At 42.4% G+C, this 27740-nt stretch overlaps 1 protein-coding gene across 4 annotated transcripts in view; it reads left to right on the top strand.

Annotated features, from left to right (window-relative positions):
- kcnma1a (potassium large conductance calcium-activated channel, subfamily M, alpha member 1a) overlaps positions 1-27740 on the top strand; it is a 268520-nt gene that overhangs the window by 95805 nt on the left and 144975 nt on the right. For all 4 annotated transcript variants that reach the window (XM_084075448.1, XM_084075447.1, XM_084075446.1 and 1 more), the window contains exon 3: positions 27020-27081. In XM_084075448.1, the coding sequence (XP_083931574.1) occupies positions 27020-27081 (62 nt within the window). The remainder of the gene's footprint in view (positions 1-27019; positions 27082-27740) is intronic.

Raw genomic sequence — 27740 nt, 5'->3', positions numbered from 1 at the left:
AACCCTTTCACATTGGGAACCCACTGATCTCCGTGCGGGGCGGTATAGGGTTTCATCTCGGAGGAGACAGTGCTGGTGGTGACATGATCTTTATCTAATTAAATCAAGGTTTCCTTTAATATCCTGAAGGTTAATGAGAAGTTTATCATGCGCGTCGAAGCACACTTTCGCTCGCTAACAACGTAGCGCCGCCTGATAAGGACAGCAAGTGCTCTCTGGCTCGCAGCGACAAAGAAGTGATGCCGACATCGCCACAGCGGAGGGAGGAAGGAAAGCCTGGATTAGTATTCTGGGCATGTTGGCGCGGGTTGAAAAGACTGTTTGTGGATATTGTTTCAATATAAAAGTACTTTATTCCATATAATCTGGTCACTGACCAGCTGTCTCCCAGCATAGCCATAGGGGTGTCGCGGCCTGAAACATTTGGGAACCCTTGGGTATCTGATTATTTATATATATATATATATATATATATATATATATATATATATATATATATATATATATATATATATATATATATATATATATATATATATATAAAAACATATATATATATATATATATATATATATATATATATATATATATATATATATATATATATATATATATATATATAAAAACATATATATATATATATATATATATATATATATATATATATATATATAAACATATATATATATATATATATATATATATATATATATATATATATATATATATATATATATATATATATATATATATATATATATATATATATATATATATAGTACTCGTCAAATATTACTCAAATACAAGTGAAAGTTGCTCTGTCAAAGTTGTACTTGTAGTAATGCATGTATACGCTAGCGTAGCATGCATTTCGTGCAGGGAATGGTTATCGCATACTGTACCTACGAAAAAAACCTAGACCACACCACTGATAGAAGTAATAAAGTATGACAAAATGCAAATGGAATCGTTAAATTAAATTAAAAGTACAGCAATTGTACTTTTCCACCACTGTCATTGGCCTCAAAACATATGGAACCTGTCCCCCTCTCCATGCTGTACTAACACACAGATTACATTTTATAGATTACAGGGGGGGATTACAGGCTTCGAGTGTGTGCATTTGCGTGCCTCATGGTGTCTCATTAGCCTCCGCACATATCATCACGAAACATTAAACCCACACAAAGTATGGATGGATGGCTGCAGGTATCGCAGTAATTGCGGCAGCACTTCGTTTCAACCAGCCGGGCTCTCGCTCGCTCGTGTTTGAGGAGCTTAAGTAAGTAAATGTCGTCTCTGCAAAGTCTATAAAAAAAACGATATTTTAATTATGAGCTACAGAAGCCACACAGAAGTGCTATTTGGTAAAGGTTGTGTTCCCTTGTCTTCTGGAATGAACGGTATATTATTCATTTTCGCTTTAGTCACAGTTATTCACTCACTGAATGGGGATAATTAATATTATCCGCTTTCATGGTACAAAAGATAGATGAATGAACTGGAAAACTGTGTGAAGACAAATAGCTTTTTTAATTTATTTTCCTTTTTTTTAATGCGATCCCAGGGCCGCAAACAAAATACATAAAAGCTCAAGTAAACAAAATACGCCTGGCGCTGTAGTTTTGCTTCTAACCTGCTCACGTGTTTCGGGTTTTGTTGTCTCGGTCCGAAGGGCAAAGGTTGTGGTTCTCAACCTTTTTGTGGATCGGGCCATCTCTAAGAGCGTTTACGGGCATCTGAACCCTTAACACCGCAGCCGCGTTAAGCGGTCAGATGGGAGGGCCGCGTGCCTTCTCAGAGCATGTTTACTTTGATGATCAATTGATCGATTGTGTTCCGGTTTGGATCAATGGACCTTGTACTTTACTTTAAATTCCTGTTTGCAGTATCGGTATCAACAACAAAAGCTTCTCACGGAAATCTGGGAGTCCCCGGACCCCACTTTAGTGAGAACCAGCGCCTTATGCCTTAGGCAAGTCTGAATACTTATAAGCAGAAAGATCGCCGCAACTCACAGAAATGTCCTTTAGTTACTTTTATTCTATTTTATTTCAATAGGCATGGCCAGCATGCAGACACCTTTTGGCAGAGCCTTACTCAATGTGTGAATACCTCTCATTGTTGCAGTTGATATGGAAATATTTTTATCGCCGGGAGACAGACATCACTCATGGGTTCTTGGTCAGTCTTTGGCAGTACTACTTAGGAGATTGCCGAAAACTTTGGGGTTTAAAATTACCTTTTAGCTGCCTTGAAATGATGTTGATGGCCCCAAGTGGGTTATTTAAAGAATAGCTGGAGGGAACGGTGATACGTTTATACCTCTCATCTCCACACCACTATCTTATACACCTTTCTCCCCCTTCGTCGCCTGTCTGTCTCTGACTCTCTGCCCTCTTTTACATGCCGGTGCACAGAGTTTGTGGCATTCAGTTTGAATGGAATAGAGGTGACGGTATTGCATTAGATGACAGTGATCCCTTTAGATTTTAAATTTAATTTGCTATCCGTGAACCCAGAATGTTTCTGGAGCCACAATAGACCATATTCGCACGGCGGCCATTTTGCTATTAAGTTAATGAAATGCCACCCCGTTGCCACCGCGTTTCTTCAATGCAAAATGGCCGCCGTGTGAATATGGTCTATTGAGCGCAAGGGCACTAGGATGGAAGTCTTTGTGGAAGTTTTTATGGGGCTCATTCTTTTGTTTTCGTTTTGACAGATTGTGATTTTGTATATTTCTTCCTGCATGGCTGTTCTATACTGTCGCCTGTATGGAGTGAAGGTTCTGGAGTCGAAGGATCGTGGTGAACTGACAACTCCTAGTTGTCAGTTCACATGGGTGTGGAGACATTGTATGGTATTTCTAAACATTAACAGGGGATGGGAAACAGCTCCCTGTATGCCTCATGTCTGTACTTAGGAGACATACTGTACTGATACTCCACTATACAGTATCTCTCACGGTCCTTGTCCAGACTTAAGTGACACTTGACTGCTGAGACTATCTCCTATGTGTTCTCTCTCATATGATAGAAACCGTGTAGAGCTGCAACTACCCATTATCTTCTTAGCCATCATTCTATTGATGGCTTTTTCAATTCATTGAATAATCAAGAACTGCAGATTTTGTAATCCTTAAAAAAACGAAAAACTGTTTATATAAACATGAATCAACATGAAAACGTTTTTTAAATAAATATAAGTGGTGTGCAAGTAGTACAGTATGTGTCCTGGGTAATACATACTAGTAGAACTAGTGTACTAGTAGCACAGTACATAATGTGTCCTGGGTAGTACATACTAGTAGAAATAGTGTACTAGTTAGTACAGTACATAATATGTCCTGTGTAGTACATTGGCAAGCTTGCCGATATGCTACTTTTGCCAATTTGAATCCTGAAAAGTAACGGTTGTAGACATAAAGGTTTCCACCCGACAGACGTCATACTAGTAGAACTAGTGTACTAGTGATACAGTATGTGTCCTGGGTAGTACATTATGCGTGTGATGCTGAGCCAGCAGGATTTGGACTGAACAGTGAAGCAGTTGGAAGGATTAGAGACTTTGGCAGAATAGTTAATTAGAGGCCAGTAAGGCTACAGGTACTGTAGGCTTCTATCCAGTACACCTTCTCCTTTATGCTTAAAGAGGCAGTGTGAGATCTATCTATCTATATTCTGATATTATTCATTGCTATCGAAAATGCATTTTCAGGTCGTGATACCGATTGTATCCCATCAGGAGAGAGAACTCCTACAGGACTGCGATTGGAATTGATGAGACAACGGAACTGGAACGCTATCAAATTGAAGCTGATAAATGGGTACTCTCTCCTGATTGGATGAAATTGGCAGGCCATCTGAAAATGTATTTTCGGCTTATTAAAGAGCCGGAGAGACAGGGAGACCCCTGTTACTGAACAAACACTCTATAGCAATGATTCCTATCAGGATATAGAGCTTTGTCTTAATCATAAAATATCACGTACCCTACCTTTCATTTAGACAGAATTGTTTGTGCTCCGTATGATTATATTTATTTGTTGTTTTGATATTATGACGCTAACCCCAAAGGGATTCGCTTACAAGTTGCACTTATATAATAACGATTGAAAAAAGAAAGAGCAAATTAAGAGGAGAAAGTTGTACTTTGCCGTTTGTTGACGCCCGCAGCCAAGCGGCGCTCGTTTAAAGATGCAGCATGTTGGTTTAACCCATTTAGACCTGGAACGCATCTGTGTCATTTTTAGATTTGAGCTAAAAAGCATTATTTTACACTTTGGCTATTTTTGAAAAATCGTGAAAATGTGTGCAAATCTTTGAATAGATATATTTTTAAACCGAACATTTTTAACTCAAAGCTTCTGGGACCCCCTGGAACAAAATATTTTGAGATGGGGGTCCGTGGCCAAATACATATAATTTTGGGGGTCCTTGACATGAAAAAGGTTGAGCACCACTGATAAAGAAACATACGTTTTTCAGAAAACTGTTGGGATTTAGGAGACATGTAGAATCGGCTTCAGGTCTCAATGGGTTAAGCAGGTTAATTATAATCGGCGTTCTGTGAGGGAGAGATGCTGATCAGCAGCACACTTCATTCCTCATTCAGAGGGAAGGTTGAGGATGTGCCGCACCGTAGGAGGAAGGCTGACCTACATACAGTAACTGTACCAGCCCCCAAAACATTGTCTGTGCAGGAAAAGTTTCTGAGCTGCTTGTGAACTTCTATTGAATAACCTGCTGATCATGCAGTCACATTATGAGACAGGATAAATATCAGACTTAAAACTCTTCTGTATTTGCAAATTGTTAACCACTGAAACTGTGATGTAACTTTTCCTCCTCTACCCCGCATTTGAACCCGGTTTCCTAATAGATACTGGATATAAACCCTCCAGTATAAACTTCACCTCCTAAATCATACTACTAGAGTACAGTAAATGTTCATTACTTTGGCTCAGCTGTGGGATGTGGTGATCATATGGAATTATGGTCACTCCTGGCTATCCCACACATGTGTAAGTGTGTCAACCAAGGTTATAATAGTTTTGGATTTTTCATTTTAGTTTAGTTTTAGTTTGTTGGGAATATATTTGTTTCTAATTCAGTTAGTTTAAATTCGTTTTAAGAGCGGATTTGCTAGTTATTATAATTTTTTTGGTTTAATTTTGTGTTTGTTTTAGTTTTTTTATACTTTGGGTTATTTGTCAGGTGCCGAATTGAAAAGGTAAGTATTGTGTAATAAAAACTTAACAAAAGATAGCATTTAAACATTTATTCAGTTACAAATGAACCACCAACCATCCATAAAGTTAGTTTTAGTTTGTTTTGTAACACACATGATACAGTTTCAGTTAGTTATCGTTTATTTTCATCGTAGTTTTTACTTAGTTCAGTTAACGAAAAAGTTTTTTTCAATTTTCGTTTTCGTTATTTCGTTAGTTTTCGTTAACTATAATAACCTTGGTGTGGACCCTGTGATGCCCAGTCCCACTTTACCGCCAAGTCCCTCAGTCCCCGGTCGGTGTGACGCTCAACCCCAAGTCCCTCGATAAATCTTTTAACGCAGCATGTGGGCCCCATTACCTCGGCCCAGCTGCCAATATCGTGCCCGACGCATTCGTCACATTTCACTAAATAACCTTGTACTCGTATTAGCTGCGTGTGCATTTACGGGCCCGCTGTATTAACTTGATGCAGTGTGAAATCCATCGGCCCGGTTTTGTGCTGCACTTTTTAAAAGGAATGTTTTACGAGCTCGTGGTATATGGCGAGGCGGAGGGGATTGGATTGGATATCGCCTCTTGTCGGGTGGAAACCTCATATGTCCAAAACTGTTAGTTTTCAGGATTCATATTCAAAGACGGCAAAAGTAGCAGATCCGCCAGCTCGAAACGCGTCGCTTCGCGCCGCGTTTCGAGCTGGCGCATCTGCTACTTTTAATGCTTTTGTGTGACGCTTGTAGTATGATCAAGTAGGGGCGTTGATTTACGGGAAAATGTTAATATTGGAGATGAGAGGTTTCTGCCCGACAACAACGATATGATGGTGGAGAAGGTGAACATTTTCTCCTCTAAACGCCATCATGGTCTCTTTGCACTCCGGTCACACACACACAAACACACACTCGCGCGTCCATCTCCTCCACGCTGGCTCGATCCCAGTGGGGGGTGGGGGGGGGTCCTTCATATCTGTCTCACACATTAGCGTGCACACACGCACGCTAAAGACGCACACGCGTGAGACACACACACACACACACGTCGGAAGGTGAAGACGCACACTCGCAGGCACGCGGCACGCTGTGGCATTTAAGCCCGTGCTGTGCCTTAGAGGACATGCTGTAATATTTTACCCCCCCCCTACCATTCTGTTGAAATGCAATTTCTCTGTCTCCCGTTCCGTTCTGTCTCCCCCCCTCACAAGCCATTTCCTGCCACCTCTGAGCTCTCCTTACCTCTGCCAGTGGGTGTTCCTTCTAATATTCCTACATCAGGGGGCTTCGACGTTTTTCCAGGCCAAGGACCCCTTAGCTGAGAGAGAGAGAGAGAGAGAGAGAGAGAGAGAGATGAAGCAGGGACGCCCACAACATATTGTATAAAATGATGTTGCAGATTAATGTTTTTCATAGATTCCATATAGTTTCGTTGTTTGACAGCACAATATTTAACCACTCATACCGTCAATACTTAGTCAACATGACCTTTCACTCTGTACTTGGTCTGCTCTTTTTTTCCCCCCTCCACACCAAACCTCTTTGCCGGAAATGGACGATCTACAAGCTCACAACGCCACGAGGCGCTGTGAGCTTGTAGATCGGCTATTTTTGGCTAAAGTCAACCTCAGAATAGGGACGCTAGGGTTCAAGTGGTTAATGTGGAAAATAATATCCTATCACTCAAAGATCTGGCGGCCCCGCCTGTTGTAACTCTGAGGACCCCCTAGGGGTCCCGGACCCCCTGTTGAAGACCCCTGTCCTACATCCTTCCATCTCCTGTCGTCATCACCTCTATCTATCCATCATCTCTCTCTCTCTCTCGCTCTCTCTCTCTCTCTCTCTCTCTCCCCTGTCTCTATCTCTCCTTCTGTTTCTCTCCTCCTGCTACGTCCCAAGGTCACGGTCACACAGCCCACGTACGTGTCTCTCTCTCTCTCTGGGGACGGCTGCCATTAGAAAGAGGAGCGCTACAGTACTGGGAGCAGACTGGCCTGCCCTTCCTCTCTCTGTCTAGAACGTGGCGTGCCGTTCAGCCCAGGCCCAGCTAGAGACACTGTATAACACCAGTCCTTCCTTTCCACTTCATCCTCCTGTGTGTGTGTGTGTGTGTGTGTGTGTGTTGAGAGGAAAAAGAAATGTTCTTAAAGTTTTTTTATAATCCCCATCTGACTGCACGACAGAGGAGACTTTTAGAGCAGTGGTTCTCAAAGTGGGGGGAGGGGGGGGTGGTTCTAAGGTAAATTCCAGCTAAATTTGTTGATATAGCTTCACTTTCATTTTAATCACTTTAACCATATTTTATACTTTGGCTATTCAAAAATAGCAGATATACAAGAGCACGTCACATGATCTTGTACATCTGCAATTTTTCTAACATTTTTAACAGTTTTCAACTCATTTTGGATTTTTTTATACACAACATTTTCTCTTCTGGTGGTCCCTGGCACACAATATTTTCAGATGGGGGGGGGGGGGGGGGGGTCTGTGGCCAAATACATATCAATTTGTGGGTCCTCGAAAAATGAAAATGTTTGAGAACCACCGTATTAGAGGACACTCGTCTCCAGCCCATGACGGGGACGCCCCGCCCCTTCCTCCCAGCTGATAGGCTCTATTCACAGCAGCCATATTTTCTCTTCCTTAACAGGTGTTACCAATGATACTAATGAAGGCTCTGTTCCATTTAGTGTAGCACAGTGCTTTCCACGACCCCCATAACTCTGAGAGTGTACAAATGGAACCAAATGGACCCGTAACACTCTCAGAGTTACACACCAGTAAGGGGTCATTTGGAAGCCCATGAGGGTCCCTGGACCCCAACTGTAGACCCACTGGTGTAGCAGAGTGTTTCCAGTGAGCCAACATGCACAATATCAGCACCCTGACTCTGTTTGACCAGCATGGAACAGAGCCTTCATTAGTATCTTTGGTAACACCTGTGAATGTCTTCACAATATGGCTGCTGTGCATAGAGCCTATTCCGCCAGCCAGACCTCCCTCCCTCCTCCATCCACTGAAGAAGGCTCATTCTAAAAGGTCTCATCATCCCTGTCAGACCAGAGCAGAGCATTCACTCATATTCTTTACCTGTCCATCAGCTGCTGACTGCGTGTTCCTCCCCCCTGACACCTAGCAGCCTATAGGCACCCTCGCTCTGTCCACATCAATCTGGCAGAGGGCACCGGGGTTAACCCATTCAGGCCGGGAACGCATCCGTGTCATTTTAAGATTTCTTGTAGATCTCTTTTTTTTTAAATTGTGAAACTTTGTGCAACTCTTTGAATATATATGTTTTTAAAGCGAACATTTGTAACTAAAAGCTTTGCTTCTGGGGGATTCTACAAAATGTCTTCTAAACTGTTTTCTGAATAAAACGTATGTTGCTGTATATCAGTGGTGCTTAAAACGTTTTTCATGTCCAGGACCTCCCAAAATGATATGTATTTGGCCGCGGACCCCCCTCTCAAAATATTGTGTTCCAGGGACCGCCAGAAGCAAAGATTTGAGTTACAAATGTTCGATTTAAAATAATATTAAATATTCTAAGATTTGCACACATTTTCACGATTTTTCAAAGACATAATAGCCAAAATATAAAAGAATGGTTATAGCTCAAATCTAAAAATGACACAGATGCGTTCCCGTTCTTGTTGGATTAAGCGGGCCCATTCCAGTGGTGGAACAGCTCTGGTCTTCGTATTGATTGATGGAGATTAGAGTTCTTTTCTCCAGTCATAAAACAACTGACCGGTGGCCTTCCAAACACACAGGAAGATCCTGCTTATTCCAGATTGTTGCTGTCGGGCAGAAACTTCTTACAGCATCTCCCATATTGTAACTTATTGTGTTTTTTTCCGTAAATTAACGTCCCTACTTGATCATACTACAGCGTCACACAAAAGCATCAAAAGCAGCAGATCTGCAAGCCTGAAACGCGGCACGTTGGTTAAAAATAATTTTTCGAGACAGTTTAGGAGGAGAAGATTCAGGTTGCTGTTTGGGTTAGAGTTAGACAGACAGAGGTTAGGTTTAGGGATTAGAGATAGATGTATGCCTCATTTATACTTAGTTGCTCGCTGGTGTCGAGCACCGAAAAATAGCTCATCTACAAGGTCACAACGTAGTGAGCATGGTCAAAAAAAAATATATTTATTTTAAAAATGGCATTCATAAAATCTCTGTCCTAAAATGTTGATGTCCTCATACAGTATGTATAGTAATATACAAACCTGTGTGTGTGTGTGTGTGTGTGTGTGTGTGTGTGTGTGTGTGTGTGTGTGTGTGCGTGTGCAAGTGTGTGTGAGATTGTGAAGCAGGGCGTTGTTGAAAAAGAGCATTTGTGCTCATCGAAGCTCCCCTGGTTTAGGCCTGTCCCCGACTAAGGATTTCTATTGTCTAATCTCATTGGTCAAATATTGCCTATAGTCGACTAATAGTTGACTAATGCAGCACCAAAAAAATAAAAAAACGTAATTTGTTTTCTTTAATTTATTTTTATTATTATTATAATTGTTGGCATCATTCGACTGAGATTGTCAGTTGAATCAGTCTGATTCGACTGACAATCTCTCAGTCGATTCATGCAAAGAAGATGTTATGCAATAGAGGAACATTCCATTTGGGCTGTAGGGGCTTAATGTCTGATTTAACATATACTTGCTTGGTTTCTCCCAATAAATCATGGTGTATATCCTATTTTTGGCAAACTATCAGTTAATTTTGTATTATTCGACTAAGAGATTGGCAGTCGACTCAGACCCCCCTCGACTGATTAGTGGACTATTCGAACAATCGAGGTCAGGCCTACCCTGGTTAAATAAAGAATAAAAAAATATATCTCCAGACTGAATGAATATCATAGAGTAACACTACCCCTGTGCTCAGCTCATTATATTAACCACTAGACCTATCAATAGACTTGTTAGCATTTGGCTTGGGGGATTCTCTTACTCTTTTTTTTGTTTATTGAAGCTTGATGTAAGCAGTGGTGGAAAAAGTACTCACATTTTTTACTTAAGTAAAAGTATCAATACTGCAATGTGGAAATACTCTGTTACAAGTAGAAGTCTGGAATAGAAAAATGACTTGACTAAAAGTCCAAAAGTTATTGGTATCAAAATGATGTACTTAAAGTACCAAAAGTAAAAGTATTCATTATACAGAATGTCCCCTTTCAAAGAAACAAAAACATCTTTTGAAAATAGCAGATCTACAAGCTTACAATGCGTCGCATCGCGACGCATTGTGAGCTTGTTGATCGGCTATTTTCAAATGGTCGATATGTATATAGGGCTGAAAGTGGTTAATGTATGTTTTGTAAGTAACTCAAGTTTTAAAATAATTGTAGTGGAGTAAAAGTATATTATGTGCCCCTGAGATGTAGTGGAGTAGAAGTAAAAGTATTGGAAATTGGAAATACTCAAGTAGAGTACAAATACCTCAAAATTGTACTTAAGTACAGTACTTGAGTAAATGTACTGAGTTACTTTACACCACTGGATATAAGAGGGATTAAATAAAGCACTACATATGGTGTGGGTGAGTGTGAGGGCTCAGTGTGAGTGCTGCTGCATTTATTTATGTGCTGACTCTTAGCACCCAGTGCTAGCGACACGCCTTAGCTGGGGCAGGGTTCTGATTGGCCGGAGGCTGCGTGAGGACTCAATCGGCACGATTAAGCCACCACTACACTTAAGCCGTGGTGGTTCAGGGACCCCCAGGGGTCCTTGAGGGGGCTTCCCAGCGAAATGAGTTGATGATGGCTTCAAAATCAGTTTAACCACTCAAACCCTGTATTCATTGGCTGATGTATATAGGCACCATGGTGAAGGGAGAACAGGTTAACAGGATGTGGGCGTGGCAGGCAGCGCTCGCAGCCATCAGGATTCATTATCAGCAAACAGAGCTGTGACAGTGGAAGTCGACCTGCGTTTGTCGTCGGTCAGTCCACGCCGCGGTGGCACGCTGCTGGGCGCTCTTGGCACAGAGCCACGCAGTTTGTTCAATGCTGCCATGACGGCAGAGAGGACACAACTCCTGCTGAAGCCATGCAGCTCTCCTCCATGCCACTGGTTCTCAAACATTTTCATGTCAAGGACCCCCAAATTGATATATATATATATTTGTCCGCGGACCCCCATCTGAAAATGTTTTTGTGTCAGGGACCTCCAGAAGAGAAGATTTGTGTTTCAAAAATGTTCAAAAATATCAGATGTACAAGCTTGCACCTGTGAGCTTGTATATCTGCTATTTTTAAAGAGCCACGGTAACACATTCAGCTGGGGAACCCCCTGGAACCCCTCCAAGGACCCCTGGGGGTCCCCGGACCCCACTTTGAGATGCTGTAAGGTGCTGTATCTCCGTGCAGACGGCAGTGATGAGGAGGGAGGACGACTGAGGCGCTGATCAGTGTAATTTAGCTATTGTGATTCCTATAGGTCGGGCCGGGCAATTAACCGAAAAGAGACTGGCAGTATTGTAAGAGTGTTTGAGATGTGTGGTGATACTGTATAGGTGAGGGGCTGCTATAATCATTTGTGTAGAGAGTGTAGCGCTAAGGGGTTACTATGGGGGGGGCCGCCAAATTTCTATAAATCAAGTTTGTTTTTTCCATGAAAGTAAACGTCTGAAAATACAGATTAGCTTGAATCCACCATATTATTAGCAAGTGTTAACAACTTGCTAATTTGTGTTAACAAAGAAAAAAAAAAGATACAGCACTGATTATAGTGCTGTCAAACTAATCTATGAAGTCATCAACCAGATTTTTTTTTTACATGAATCTTCTCTTCTGGGGGTCCCTGGCACAAAACCTTTTCAGATGGGGGTCCCTGACCAAATGCATATCAATTTGGAGGTCCTTGACATGAACATTTTTGAGAACCACTGCATTAGAAAACCCATAATAATAAAAAAAAAAGAACCTGTAGAAAACTATTCTCAAATCTCCCAACGGTCAACAGACATTGATGAGATAATCAGTATCAAATCAAATACGCAACACTTTTTTTTTTGTACAGTATAGGAGGTCCCTGCTTCTTGTCTCTCATCGCTAAGTGGACCTTGAGGGAGCTTGGCCTGAAAAGAAAAGAAACGTTGAAGACCCCTGGGGTGGGGTAGAGAGGAAGGGACTGAGGAGGACTTATCCCCGAGGGTTAGTTGAATGAGAACTAGGTGAAGAGTGCCATTGTAGTTAGCCTATATGCTAATGATGGATGCAGTCAGGGAGAGAGAAGCCTGCAGCTCTCCCAGTATCCGGTATTTCTCACCATCAGACACCTTTTTGCTTTACTGGAGTATATCCGATTTTCTGTACTTTTACTTCTACTCCTCTACATCTCAGAGACAAATATTATACTTTTACTCCACTATAATTATTTGAAAACTTTATTTACTAAGTTACTTTGTAGATTTTGATTATTATTACAAAACACATTAACCACTTCAGCCCTATATACTACATTTCGGCCATTTGGAAATAGCCGATCTACAAGCTCACTATGCGTCGCATCGCGACGCATTGTGAGCTTGTAGATCTGCTATTTTCAAAAGATTTAATTTTGAATTCCGGACTTGTAACAGAGTATTTCTACATTGCAGTATTGATACGTTTACTAATTTACTGGGAATAAAACCCCACAAAAAGTGAAAATGTGGAGATAAGAGGTTCTTCTGCCCCCCGACAGTAACGATACCCACGTGACTCACTCACCAACCACGGAGGTGGACGCTTGCATAAGCAGCCAGTGCTGCTGAAGGGCAGGCCCGCCCGACTCTCATCAGACTCATGCCACACGGAGTGGGAGCGAGGTTGGGACGAAACATGAGCGAGACAGCATGGCAGAGGGAGGGAGCCATGTGCTGTGGTACCGACGCTGTCAAAACATATTTCTCCTCCTCTCCCTGACAACGATATACTTGGTCAGAGAAATCAGATAACCCCCCCAACCAGTGTTGATTTTGACAGCATATTCTGATTACGTTTTAGTCATAGACTTTTGAATAAAATTCCATTTAGTTTTAGTCATATTTTAGTCATCTGAAATGTTTTAGTTAGTCTAGTTTTAGTTCACTAAATATCATAAGATTTTAATTGACTAAATCTACAGTTGATTTAGTCAACTAAAATGTATTTTGGCGGTGCCTTGATGGCGTCTTAAAGGCTGACTTGGTTGCATGCTGAAAATAGCCGATCTACAAGCTCACAACGCGCCACAGCGCGACGCGTTGTGAACTTGTAGATCTGCTATTTTCAGAGCTCAACACCCAAGCGTCTTTTCTTCTGGATCTCTTCTCCACTAGTCCCTCAATAACATTTTAGTCTAGTTTTTATTTGTTGACGAAATTGTCAACATAATAGTCTTAGTTTTAGTCATCATAGCTTAGTTTTTCGTCAGTGAAAAAAGGTAGTCGACGAACATTTTTCGTCATAGTTTTAGTCGACGAAATCAACACTGCCCCCAACAACAGAAGTGTAATCCTCTTTCCCTGACATTTTTTTGTCATGACGAAAGTCATCGTTTTACACTTCAGCACAGTATTTGACAAGGGGTCACTGGTTATCACTGGATATCGCAGATGTCGGGCGGAAAACTCTATCTCCATATTTGAACTGTTTGCCCGTAAATGAAAGGCCTACTTGATCGTACTACAGCGTCACACAAAAGCATCAAAAGTAGCAGAGCCGCAAGCTTATTTCACACCGCGTTTTGAGCTTGTAGATCTGCTACTTTTGTATTTGAATCCTGAAAAGTAACAGTTTTGGACGTATGAGGTTTCCAGCCGACAGAGATGATATTTCTCCTCCTCCCCTGACACTATACTTGGGTCCAAGGATTCAGATAACCAAAAAAAAGTAATCCTCTTTCCTTGACATTATGACATAACGAATGTTTACACTAAAGATAATGTGGATTAACACGTGCCTTTTATGGTAGATACTGTGGGATCAACAGATGCATTTTCAGTACATATGTGGATTGACATGCATTTTACAGTAGATTTATATGGCTTAACACATGCATTTTATGGTAAATACTGTGGGATCAACAGATGCATTTTGCAGAAGATAATGTGAATCCACACGTTTTACAGTATACTTTAGATATCTACACATCTGTATAAAATGCCTGGGTTGATCTGTTTTGTGCATGAATTCATATATGTATACATTGCTGACATATCTAATCATTTTATACTTTTTTTTTTTTTTTTTTAGAATAGCGGAAATATGTAAGCTTGCTATTTCTGCAAAATTTTGAAAATGTTTGAAAAAATCAGAACATTTTTCAACATGCAAACAATTATGCAAAATAATTGCAATTAATTCAAATAATTGTGATTAGACGATTATGTAATAATAGTGACAGGCCTATTCGATTCGTCCTCGTCCTTGCTCCTCAAAATGCCCCGCCCCGAACACATTGCTTCGCAGCAGCTGTAATATTGATCGCCTTCTCTACATTTGTGATAGAATAAAAAAAACGGAATTATAACACATTCAGCAGGCTACATTTCAAACGAACGTGTCAATTGACGTTCATCGTCATTGGAAAGCCAATGACGGGTATATATCGGCAGGCCCGAATCTCAGACAGTCTGCAGTGGACTTTCCAGTATTCTGATAGCCTGGGTTAAAATGTTAGGTGTTGGTGCCTCGTCTCCATTTCTTTGACAGTCAATCACCTCCTCCTGTCAAGAGCAGGGGATTCGAGAGATTGACGATTCAAGGTGTTTTCAAGGCGTGTCAAGGTGTTTGATAGCCATGAGGTTATAACAATGATGCCAACGGACATTCTGCTCTGGTCCATGGATTAATGACACCCTCTCTCTCTCAATGACTCTGGTCGCTTTCTGCTCTAGGACTACTGGGATTTTCCATTGGCATCACTGTAGAGGCCTGCTAAGGCAACTGCTGTTAACGATGATGTTTTTTACTGTTGTTAGACTTTATATTCCTTGTTTGTTTTTAGTTTTTTTGCCCCATAGTTTTACGGTGTGCACGTTGACTACAGATTTACATCTACACCTGTCATTAGATCTTAATTCTCACAGTGCAGAGGCCCAAGCAAGAGTTGTGTAATATACCTAAATCTCCTGGTATCTGGTTCTTTATTCCCAGTCCCTGTGCGTTACTTCTGTCTGTCTGTCTGTCTGTGTCTGTCTGTCTGCATCCTCAGTTTGGGTAAACACGTTTTTTGAATAAAATTGACTTAGTTCATGTACTTTGACTGTACAATATTTTGTTCATCATACATTAACGGCATGCGATGCATAATAGAACTCTTGCAGTGCAACCTGGTCAGCCTCTCTCTGCTGGGGAGGCTGTGTTTGAGCGCCATGTGATTGGAATACAGAGTCCTTTGTAGCGTCCCCCCCAACTATTGCTGGTGGGAGTGGAAGGCGAGGGCTCCCGTGGAGTGCTTATGTATGGATGTATGCCATACAATTTTAATTGAGGTCTCCTTTGTTGACATTCTCACAGCGAGAATCGCGCCTCGGCTCAGCCCCGGCTGTCTCCTATCTGCCTAATTCTGTAACCGACGACGCTGCTGTAGCCTCGTGTGTTACATAACCTCCACATGTTTTGTTATGAAATCAAAACGCTTGCAATGGACTCGCACAGTAAATGTTTGCTTTACTCTGCAAACAATGTTGACAGTTTGACTAATACGAGGAGCATTATACCCTCCAAACATCGCTCTGCTGTTTCATTCATGTGTAAATTATGCTCTGAAAACATCCGTCTGAGATGAATCACGTTCGATTTGAAGTGTGCATATTAAACAACTGTAGGAGGGTAGAAACGGCAACTTTTCGGCCTGAGGTGTCATTGGTCTGGTGGTTCTCAATTCAATTCAATTCAATTTTATTAAAGTGTCAAATCACAACAAGTTGTCTCAAGACACTTTACATGTAGAGAAGAGACCCAACATCCCACCCTGAGCAAGCAATTTTGCGACAGTGGCAACGAAAAACTCCCTCTTAATTCAACAGGAAGAAACGTCAGGCAGACCCTAGGCTCTAGGGCGGGGGCCTTCTGCCTCGACCGTGTTGGGGGAAAGAAGAGAGAGAGAAAGGGAGAGACAGAGGAGAGACAGAAAGAGATACAGTGCAAGCAGTAACAATATCAATAATAGCAAATATAATAGTGTAAGATACTAGCATATGATAGTATAATATAGTACAGCAATAGTGTGTATGCAGTATATAATGGAATAATATAAAAATGTTTAAGATAATATAATATGCGGTATAGTGTAGTGTAGTAGAAGTCCACGGTCGTGTCCAGGTCGTGCTCCATGGAGAGAGGCCCGGTCCGGTCCGCAGTCACAGTCTTGAGCCGCAGCTGGGGGTCCGTAGTAACAGTCCATAGTTCTGAAATCCTCTCTGTCTGTAAGGTACCAAACGGAGATCTTTAAGGCCCTTCATCCCAGCTAAGCCAGCAAGCAGGTTCAGATGAGTGGGTAAGCCAATTAAACCTGGTTGATCCCAACGTTATAGGTCAGCGGTCAGCATGGGCCGTGGGCTTGCCATGGCGGCGAGACGAAGCAGAGAAGAACCTGATGGAACTGAAAGTCATGGTACAAAGTAAAAACGCAAACCACTGTGCTCAGTGTATGAAAGAGAGAAGGCGGTGGATAGGGAGTGAGAGACAAAGGTCAGAGAGACAAAGCAACGGAGGAAGGAGAGCGGCATAACTAGAATAACCTTTACTCTTAACTCTTTACATGGTGTTCAAGGTCGAGTTCAGGGTCGAAAGTGACACCCAGGTTTTTAGCAGTGGCGCACGTCATAGATGTGTCAATATCATACATGATAGATGTCAAAGAAAGGACAACCCGGCCTGGTCGAGATACCGTATGCATTACAACAGTGATTTTCAACCTTTTTTTTTTTTGTTTTTTTCAAGGACCCACAGTTTGATATCGTCTCTTGTCGGGTGGAAACCTCAAATGTCAAAAAAACTGTTACTTTTCAAATTCAAAATTGTCAAAAGTAGCAGATCTACAGGCTCAAAACGTGTCGCTTTGAGCTTGTGGATCTGCTACTTTTGATACTTTTGTGTGATCACATAGGGCGTTAATTTACGAAAAAGTTAGATTATGGAGATGGTTTCTGCCCGACAACAGCGACATAAGCGTCCACTTGGCTATCAATCCTCTAGCTGGGGACCCCCTGGAAACCCCCTCAAGGCGGGTCCTCGGACTCCACCTTGAGAACCTAGTGCACTACAGTATGAAGCGTTTGAACCTCTCTAGTTTTCATTTTTGCATTTTTTCCTCATTTCTTGGACTTGCCGCGAGATTGTTTACTTTTCCCGCCTTTGATGTCGACCTCGAAAAAATGCTCTGTAACAGCGGCATGCAAATCAGCCCACGAATTGGCTGCCTCATTGCCCCACAGGGCTCATGGGCTCTTTGTATTGTTTTTTTTTGCTCGAGTAGGCTTTTCTATTTCATAATTAAAAACCCAAATCAGCACCCCTTTAAATCAAAACATCCCACTGTTCTCTTCCATGTGGCGCGTGTGGGCTTTAATTCGGTGCCAAGGCGTTATTGAAGAGGATATGCTCCTGCGAGAGCGCTAATTGTTCTTTGATAACACCGGAGGTGCGGTGGGGCTTTGGCAAAGCGTCGGGACGGACCGGCCGCATGCCAGATCTGCCCCGGTAACAACACTGACGTGACAGGCAGCCGTTTTACGGACACGGCGAAGGGGAAGCGGGTGACGTTGCATTATGCATTGAAACCGTAAATAATGCATTAAAACGTTATGCATTAAAACGTTATGCATTAACCAAGGTGTTTGTGGATGGCGCCCCGAGCGTATCTTATTTTTCTCATAGTTTTTAGAAGAGAGAGAGAGACCGAGGGAGAGAGAGTCCTCCCATCTCCATACCTTTGAATCAAAAGATTGGAGATCAAGGCCTTTGAATTCCTGCTCTTGTTGACCTGGATAGTTGTCTGTCATCACCCACATCAGTGGTTCTCAAACTTTTTTGTGTCAAGGACACACCAAAATCATGTGTTTTTGGCCATGGATCCCCATCTGAAAATATTTTGTGCCAGGGAAGATTTGTGCTAAAAAAAATACAAAATTATTCAAATCTTCCAAACATTTTTTTGATTGTTCCTATGTTTTGGTGTACGAAAATAGCTGATCTCCAAGCTATGAGCTTATATATCTGCTATTTTTGAATAGCCAAAGTATTATGCATAAACATATAAAGTGGTTAAAATGATTGTGACGCCAGCGGTCCGGGCACCTAGGCTCTAATGTAGCCTGACAGTGTGTCGCGGATTCGAGCCCCGTTCCCGACTGCCTTTGCTGCGTGTCTCTCTCCCTCTTTCCTGTCCATCTTCACTTGAAAACTATCAATAAAGGCAGAAAAGCCCAAAACAAATCTTAACCCCCCCCCCCCTGCTATATTAACACATTTTGCTGAGGACCCCCTAGTTACCCCCCCAAGGACCCCTTTCATTCCTCGAACCCCACTTTGAGAACCAATGATCCACATCACCCGCAGTGGAACTAAGTACTCAAGTAACTGTACTTCAGTACTACAATTTTGAGGTACTGTTACATGAATATTTCAATTCCTTGATACTTTATACATACTATACTCCACTACATCTAAGAGGCAAATATTGTACTTTCAGCTCCACTGTCTACGTTTATCTGACAGGTTTTGGTTACAAAGTTCTGTTGGAAGTGTTGGAACGTAGCCATGGTCAATACATCGACGGAGTGTAGATGAGACCGAAGCGTAGTTGTGAACAGGATGTTTGTGAGTGTGTGTGTGTGTGTGTGTGTGTGTGTGTGTGTTTGTGTGCGCATGTTTATAATTGTGTGACATTAAGTGTTTATGGTTCTGATGGTGTCATATTTTCAGATGCCGGAACTTGAAACCCACGCACACTCTGGCACATTCTCACTCTCACACACACAGGCACGCACAGCACAGCAGAGCACGCACGCAGGCACACACACACACACACACACACACACACACACACACACACACACACACACACACACACACACACACACACACACACACACACACACACACACACACTTTTACACAATGGAGGACATCAGCATTTTAGGATGGGGATTTTATGAATGCCATTTTTACCATTTTTAACCACGGTGCGACGGGTAGCTTGTAGATCGACTGTCAAGTATAAATCAGGTATAACTCCTAAACCATAAAACCATTTCTCTTGTAAGGACCATGGAACAAACTGTCCTCACAACGTCTGTTTCTCAAATTCTACTTGTGAGGGCATAACATGGTCCTCACAAGAATATAGTAATACAAAGTACACACAAACACATACATACGCATGCAGCATAAATTTGCCACCGTCTCTTTTGCGCTCGCGCTATGGCTGGTGGAGGCCGTGCAGTGGGAAACATCCGACAGGTTTAGCTTAACACTTTAAAAATAGACAAGCGATCCACTAATGAAAACATACACGCCTGTTACACAGGCAACACTGACATCAGCTCTGAACATTAGACCAGGCGGCTGCAAGGAAGCTCCGCTGGATATGAAGCCAATAAGGAAGTGCTTTTCAGGCACTGCAGTTCTCATTAATGGCTAGACGGAGGCGCTAAATATGGTCCTATTAATAACATTAACACACACACACACACACACACACACACACACACACACACACACACACACACACAATCATGTTAGCCTCGCGTAGCCAGACAATATCACACGACACACTGCGTGGATATTAGTCTGGTCCCTATCAACGGTTGATTTTCTTCCAAGGGGCGGTTACAAAAAGATCCAAACGGACTCTATTGGTTAGACCTAAACCAATCAGAGCAGTGCTTCCTTGAACGAACCAATCAGAGCAGTGCTTCCTTGTACGTCATTGCTCCAAATAAGGTGATAAGCCCGCCCACATTTGGATACTGGGCCCTGGTTGGTTCCGCACAACTGCGGAGGGAGATAATTGAAATCTCTATGGAGGGGGGCCAGACCTAATCTGCCGAGGGCTAAAGTGCATGCAATTTTGCAAAGGCAGATTCGTCTGGAACCAGGCTACAATCATGTTATACATACAATCTATATTTTTATATAAAGGAAGTCAAAATATGAACACTTTTACAACTGCAGACCGTCTCGCCATGGCTTTTATTTTGTAGGAGGCGGGGATGCCCCTGTCTGGTGCGCTTCCTCTTGTTTGAACACAGTGCTACTGATGTGCTGTGGCAACTGCATGCACATCACTGTGATTGTGTGTTTGAGGTCAACAGAGAGAGGGGGGAGGGAAGCAAAGAGAGAGAGAGAAGGGGGGAGGGAGGGAGAAAAGGAGATGGAGAGAGAGGTGGGAGAGGGACAGATAAAGAGAGAAAAGGGAGATTGGGAGAGAGTAGGAGGATGGGGAAGAGAGAGGTAGAGAGATGGAGGGAGGGAGAAAGAGAGAGAGAAGGGGGATGGGGAGAGGGGGGTGAAGGGGGATGGGAAGAGAGAGAGATGGAGGGAGAGAGAAGGGGGATGAGAGAGAGATAGAGAGAGAGAGCTCTAGATGGACAGGCTTTCACAGATGAATAACTGGGTCAGTTTAAGATGATGACACTTGTGATCTCCTCAGCTCATCTGGGGGCTTCACTGTTGACTGCTCAGCTTTTCAATTCAAAGTAACTGAGTACATTTACTCAAGTATGATTTTGCAGTATTTGTACTTTACTCGAGTGTCCATTTTTCAATTCTTCATATTTCTACTCCACTATACGAGGCAAATATTCTACTTTTTACTCCACTCCAATTATTTACTCTATATTTTGATTATCATTACAAAACATACATTAACCAATTAAGCCTTATTATATTTTGGCTATTCAAAAAATAGATCTACAAGCTCACTATGAGTTGCATGGCACCGCATTATGAGCTTGTAAATTGGCTATTTAAAAAAGTGTTAAATAAACCACACAATGAGTACCTTTTACTTTTGGTACTTCTGTATATTTTGATACCAATACTTTTGTACTCAAGTGACATTTTGATTACAGGACTTGTAATGTATTTGAGCATTTCCACATAGTTTTATTGCTACTTTTACTCTAGTAAAATAACATCTCCAGCACTCCGCCAGGCTCACAGGCTCTGTGTGTTCTGCTGCATTTTCCTTTGGCAGAATGTGATGCTTCTATCAGTTTACATGACCTTCTTCTTCTCTTTGTTTTCTCTCTGACACTTTCTCTCTTTCTCTTCCTGTCTCCCTCTTTCTCTTTCTGTCTCCTTCTCTCTCTTTCTCTTCCTGTCTCCCTCTTTCTCTTCCTGTCTCCTTCTCTCTTTCTCGTTTAGCTCTTTATCTCACCCCGTTTCCACAGACGAGGAGGGGCACAAATTGGCTTCGAAGAATGAAATGTCATTGTGTGTGTGTGTGTGTGTGTGTGTGTGTGTGTGTGTGTGTGTGTGTGTGTGTGTGTGTGTGTGTGTGTGTGTGTGTGTGTCCGTAAGCTAATCAACTAATTAGCCGTTGGGCTCTTGGTCAACTAAAGCATGTCATTTCCATGTCAAGAACCCCTTAACTTGTCATGGAACCAAATCATTTGGTTCCATTTGTACACTCTCAGAGTTACAGAATATGGCATATATGCAGCATATATTCTGCATATACTTGCCATATATTGGCAAGATATAATTAAAAAAAATATTTATACAAAAATAATAATATTCTGACGGCAGCTGGGGGGGGGGGATTTCCCTCCTTTCCCCCCTATAGAATCGCCACTGCTCCCAAGGGTCCCCCACCACAAGCTAACTATGCCCCCTTGTGGGGGAATAAAAGGCAGCTTCTAATTCAGGTTCAGGCCAACATTAACTAGTTGGATCAGATCAGATGATGCAATACCCCCCCTTTAGCTGTCAAGCAGCTTCCTGTATAATCAGCCCAGGAGAGAGTGCCTCTCATTCAGAATGTAATCATAGCATGTCAGCTTAACCACTTAAACCCCCATATGGTTGACCGTAGTCCCTCAGGGCTCTCTGTACTAGTGTCTTTTTTTCAGTTAGTTTCTGTAATTGCGGGGAAAGCTTTCGCGGAAATCGACAAGCTCACCAGACGTGTTGTGAGCATGTCGATCGGCGATTTTCCTGCGATAGCCTTCCCAACACAATAAGGATGCTGGGGTTTAAGCCCTTTTTTTTATCCTGGCTCGCCCGCTTCAAATGTTTTACTTAAGTAAAAGTATCAATATTGCACTGTAGAAGTACTATCTGTTACAAGTAAAAGTCTGGAATTAGAAATTTACTTGAGTAAAATTACAAAAGTAAAATGTACTTAATATACTAAAAGTAGTGAAATGTTTGAAAATAGCCTAGGTATAAAATAGGACTAAAGTGGTTAATGTATGTTTTGGAATGTAATAATGTATATCTGTAAAGTAACTAGTAACTAAAGTGTTCAAATAAATGTAGTGGAGTAAAAGTACAATATTTGGATACAAGATGTAGTGGAGTAGAAGTAAAAGTATTGGAAAGTGGAAATACTCAAGTACAAATACAAAAAAATTGTACTTAAGTACAGTACTTAAGTAAATGCACTTAGTTACTTTCCACCACTGCTTTTCACGCAGGGCTCTGTAAGGCTACCCCCCCACCCCTCCCCCCCCGCCCCCCCCCGCCACATGCACTGTCCGAACTCCTCGGCCCCGTGCCGTCGCGTCCCATTCAGGTACCCGGCTCTTTTAAAAAATGCATGGGGAGGTGTTTACGTATAGCCTGGGACCGCATCAATCCAACGGTCGGTTGCATGAAGGTAATCAGGCTCCCCATCATCTATAATGAATGCTACTAGCGGAGGCCTGCTATTGTGCCACGGCTGAAATGTGTACCGTGAGAGAGAGAGAACGAGAGAGAGAGAGAGATAGGGGGACTATTGTGGGATCTTTTTACGGCGGTCGCCCGTGGGGGAGACTTTGTAATGATGATTGTGTTTGAACGGTGAATGATGTCGACGAGCAAGCATATGCCACCGGAGATTATTGTTGGAGTCACAATTACACGCTGGTGTTTTTTTCACCTAACAGTAGTGCACTAAGGGGACGCTGTCATTTTGCACTTGATGACCGATGTTATATTACGCGAGCCGTTGTCACAGCGCTGACGACACTTAAACCGGTTCTCAACTTCGGGTTTGGGGACCAAATGGACCCTTCCGGGTCTGTAAATCCTGTTTAAATGTAACCCAATTGTGTTATATTGTATACAGGATTTACAGACCCACATTTGCAGGACATGCCTGCTAAACCAATGCTGAATTGTGACTCCTTTACCCGTTCCTTAGAAGTTTTTGAGAAGAATCTTGACTTTCTTTATCAAGCAATAATACACTAGTTCACACCCGCCACCCACCGTCCATCCAGGCTATGGGACTACAACCACGACTATATCCCATTGCCTGTGAGGACCGTTCACAAAAAAACCTGCTAATAAACAAGCTTAAATTTGGTAAAAGTGAATTGGCTTCGTCACAGTCTTCATAAGCCAATGCCCGTGTGCAAGTTCAGATGAATTGGTCAACCCACTGAGGATCCGCATGACAGAGGTTTCTTAAACTTAGTGGTATGAGAGGGAGTGCTACGCCGTGAGATGTTGGCACCAAAATCTCACGTTATGTTTACACTCACCGGCCACTTAAGTAGGCTCACCAGTCCAACTGCCTCTGTCACCTTGATTCATAATGCAAGTCCACGCTCCACTGTTCTTTACTGTACTAGACGGGGAACACGAGAAAGCCTGACCGTCTGACCCGGGCCACCGTCACCACACAGTCACAAGCCATGACTCAGCGTCGTCGAGCTAGAGCTCATCAGCACTTGATATCTGCTGTTGTCGGGGCAGAAACCTCTACTCGAGTGTGTCCGTTTTTCAGTTCTTTATATTTCTGTTGATCTGCTACTTTCTTTTATTTGAATCCTGAAAAAGGTTTCCACCCCCGACAGACAGACAGAGTGTGTGTGTGTGTGTGGTCCTGAAAATCAATTTCCTCTGGACACCCCACCTCCTCCGAGTCCCCAACACGCTGTCACACAGAGGGCTAAGGTTACCGATGTGTGGCTTTTCTTTCCTCTCCTGTGTGTGTGTGTGTGTGTGTGTGTGTGTGTGTGTGTACGGCCTCGACTTCACTTACAACCACGTGTGTTCACCGGGCGCCGTCTTTCGTTTTACAAGCATTCATTATTCAACTCTGGGTTGTTTACGGCGTGGTCTTGTTTGTGTCTGTCTGTCTGTGTGTCTGTGTGCGTGTGTGTCTGTCTCTGTGTGTGTTTTATCACATGCGTTTTTTTCCCCACTTATTTTTTTACTTTAAACCCCTCTAGTAATCTTTACCTGAGTTGGCTCTGTACTTGGTCTGCTCCTTTTCCCCTCTACACCAAATCTCCTTGCCCGAAAACATCCGATCCGCAAGCTCACTCACTACGCATCGTGTTGTGAGGCATTGTGAGCTTGTAGATCTTCAATTGTGTCAGAATGTTGACCCCCAGAAAAGTGTAGTGGAGATTTGGATTGAACTGAAACGTTGGCCAAGTATGGAGATGAATTATGTCATGGATGGATGAATGACATCATAGATGATTGATGTCATAGATGAGACGCACAATGTCATAGATGACATCATAGGCTGCATGACGTTTTGAGATCCACATGGTTATTAGACCCTGTATTGTAAAAAAAAAAAAAAAAAACAGATCAGTGGCCTCATGGTCCGACCTGAGACTGGGAGGTCGGGAGTTCCATCCCCCGGCCAGGTCATACCAAAGACTATAGCAATGGTTCTCAAACTTTTAAATCTCAAGGTCTCCCCTTCACTCTGAAAGTATACAAATGGAACCAAAATGGCCCCATTTAAATGAATTAAAATGTCTATTGAATTGGAGTCCCATTTTTTGCCAGGAGTCTACTGAATGTCAGGTTTATGTAATGTATGACGGATTGTCAAACATCAGAGGCAATAATCATATTCATGTGATAAAATTATGTATCGTTTTTGAGTGGTGCCAACCACTCCTATATCTGACTTTGTCTGTGTGTCCGGGTGTATGTATGTCCAATAAACAAACATTGATGACAACATCAATACGGGGCTCATCAAAGGCACCACTCTCTTCACACAGGGTGTGATTTTTTTGTTATACTTTGTGGAGCTTCAGTACGTGAAACATTTTCTTGAAGCAAAGATGTTTCTGGTTGTAAAAGACTAGAAGTTCGGGCCGCTATGCGGCCCGAACTTGTGATTACGTCACACTGTCGTGAGATTACGTCACACTGGCGTTGTGTCCATATTCGGGACGACCGTCTCATCGTCATCGTCGACGTACATACGGACAGGATTCAAATTGTAAGGTAGATGTTTCTTATCATTTGGATTTGATTCGCTGGGAGGGCGGGGTTCACGCCTCTGCTTTTGAAACCCCATCCCCAAGGAAATACATACTACGCGGCCCTCACGGCTACGTTGCACCGCCGATCTGACTGATATGCCCATATATGGAAATCTCTGCATCTTTGTATCTTTTAGTCCTTGTCCCTTTTATGCCCACATATGGAGAAGTCTGTATCTGGCAGTCCTGTCCCTTTTATGCCCATATATGGAGATCCTTGATATCATCAGTATATGGGCATGATTTGTTTGCGCCTGATGCCATGACAACACACTCCATATTTGGGCGTAGCTGCATTGGGAAGTCCTTATGGTTATGGCTGAATCATGGGGACATGAGCGGGACGGCGTGGTCCGTGCGCCCACCCATCCTCCCTTCAGCCAATTTTAACATAGGAAGATGTGTAGAAATATTGGCCATTAAATGTACTGTAATTAAGGGTAAAACATATGTATTTGTCCCCTCATTTATAAAACAGATGTAAAAAAATTAATAAAATGTAATAGCAATAATAAAAACCATACAGTAAAAAAACACACACACACACACACACACACACACACACACACACACACACACACACACACACACACACACACCTAGATGAAGAAAGATGTTCACCTACCAGATGTTGGCTCTTATAAAGTCATGTTCCGTTATAATGTATGTGAAGTCCATATGTTTATGCAGTTCACACACTCTAGCAGTAGCCTAGTGTCAAATGTAGTCAGAGCTGATGGAAAACGGTTTGCCATTTTAACTGGGTGTAAAGCCGTTGCCAGCAACATCTTTTCATTGTCCAGTATCGTTTTGTTTTTTGTTTTGTTTTCTCACGGTGGTCCGTACATGGTACGACTGTAAAACGCACATGGTTGCTCATCCAAATCATGTAGTTTTATAACAATAAACTGTACATGCTGTAAATACAAACTGTATGGAAAATATGAAAGTTGCACGTATGCAATGTAGCATATTGGCTTTCCCATGGCATGCACGATATGTGTGCTTGGTTTGGAAAAATAATTTCCGTTTGCCTACTAGTAAACAAAATACGGCCTTCTCTATTAGGGTGGCTGGATTTATGGGGGGGATACAGTATGCTTTATCCCTTTTTCTGGTCAAACTGGAGTAAATACACTTGATATTTGTTTGATAATGTCACAATCTAAAAATCTTCAATCAATTTTTTTTTTTTTTTTACAAAAATAGCTGATCTACATCTAAAAGCTCACAACACGTCGCATCGCAACGTATTGTGAGATACGGCTGGTGGGGAAGATGTCCTCCCCTTCTGTTTTGTTGTATTCATTTTGTTTTTTTTTAAATGGAACTGCTGATGATAAAATCTTCTTCTCTCTTTTTCTCTTTCCAGGTGGTCTTGGTCTTTGCACTCAGCATCGGGGCCCTTGGAATTTACTTCATAGACTCTTCCGAGTAAGTATTTCAAATCTTCTTCCGTAACGTTCTTTGATCCAAAGCCCATATAACTATCCTCAGCATCGACAGTGTTCCTGACATCCGTACTGTATACGCTGTACTTTGAATGCATTTGTCATCCTCATAAATCTACATAACTGAACGATGAAAAGAGTTCTGCTGCGCATCCTTTATTACCTCAGTGCACACAAAATGCAAATGTGGTGGGTGTACGCTGCATGTGCATGCCCACAGGGGGGCGCACACACACACACACACACACACACACACACACACACACACACACACACACACACACACACACACACACACACACACACACACGCGCGCGCAAACATCTGTTTCAGTGGATTTGTCAATGGGAGGCCTGTTTGTTTCCATGGTAACAGAACTAGGATGATATTATCAGTGCTATGACTGCGTGTGTATGTGTGGGTGTGTGTGTGTGTGTGTGAGAGAGAGAGACGCTGTCCATTGCTGGCAGTCATCCAGCTATACATAGCAGCATCCTGGCATCACTCCACTGCTACACCACCCACACCAAAACTGTACCGTAGGCAGCCACTTGAACCCCAGCATCCATAATCTGGGCGTAACAATTAGCCAAAAATTACAGATCTACAAGCTGACAACATGTTTGCGTTATGAGCTTGTAG

This window comes from Gymnoscopelus microlampas, assembly GCF_963454915.1.
Source record: "Gymnoscopelus microlampas genome assembly, chromosome: 13".
NCBI lineage: Eukaryota > Metazoa > Chordata > Actinopteri > Myctophiformes > Myctophidae > Gymnoscopelus > Gymnoscopelus microlampas.
The sequence above is the reverse complement of the archived record's forward strand: the minus strand, read 5'-3'. Positions and strand labels throughout refer to the sequence as shown.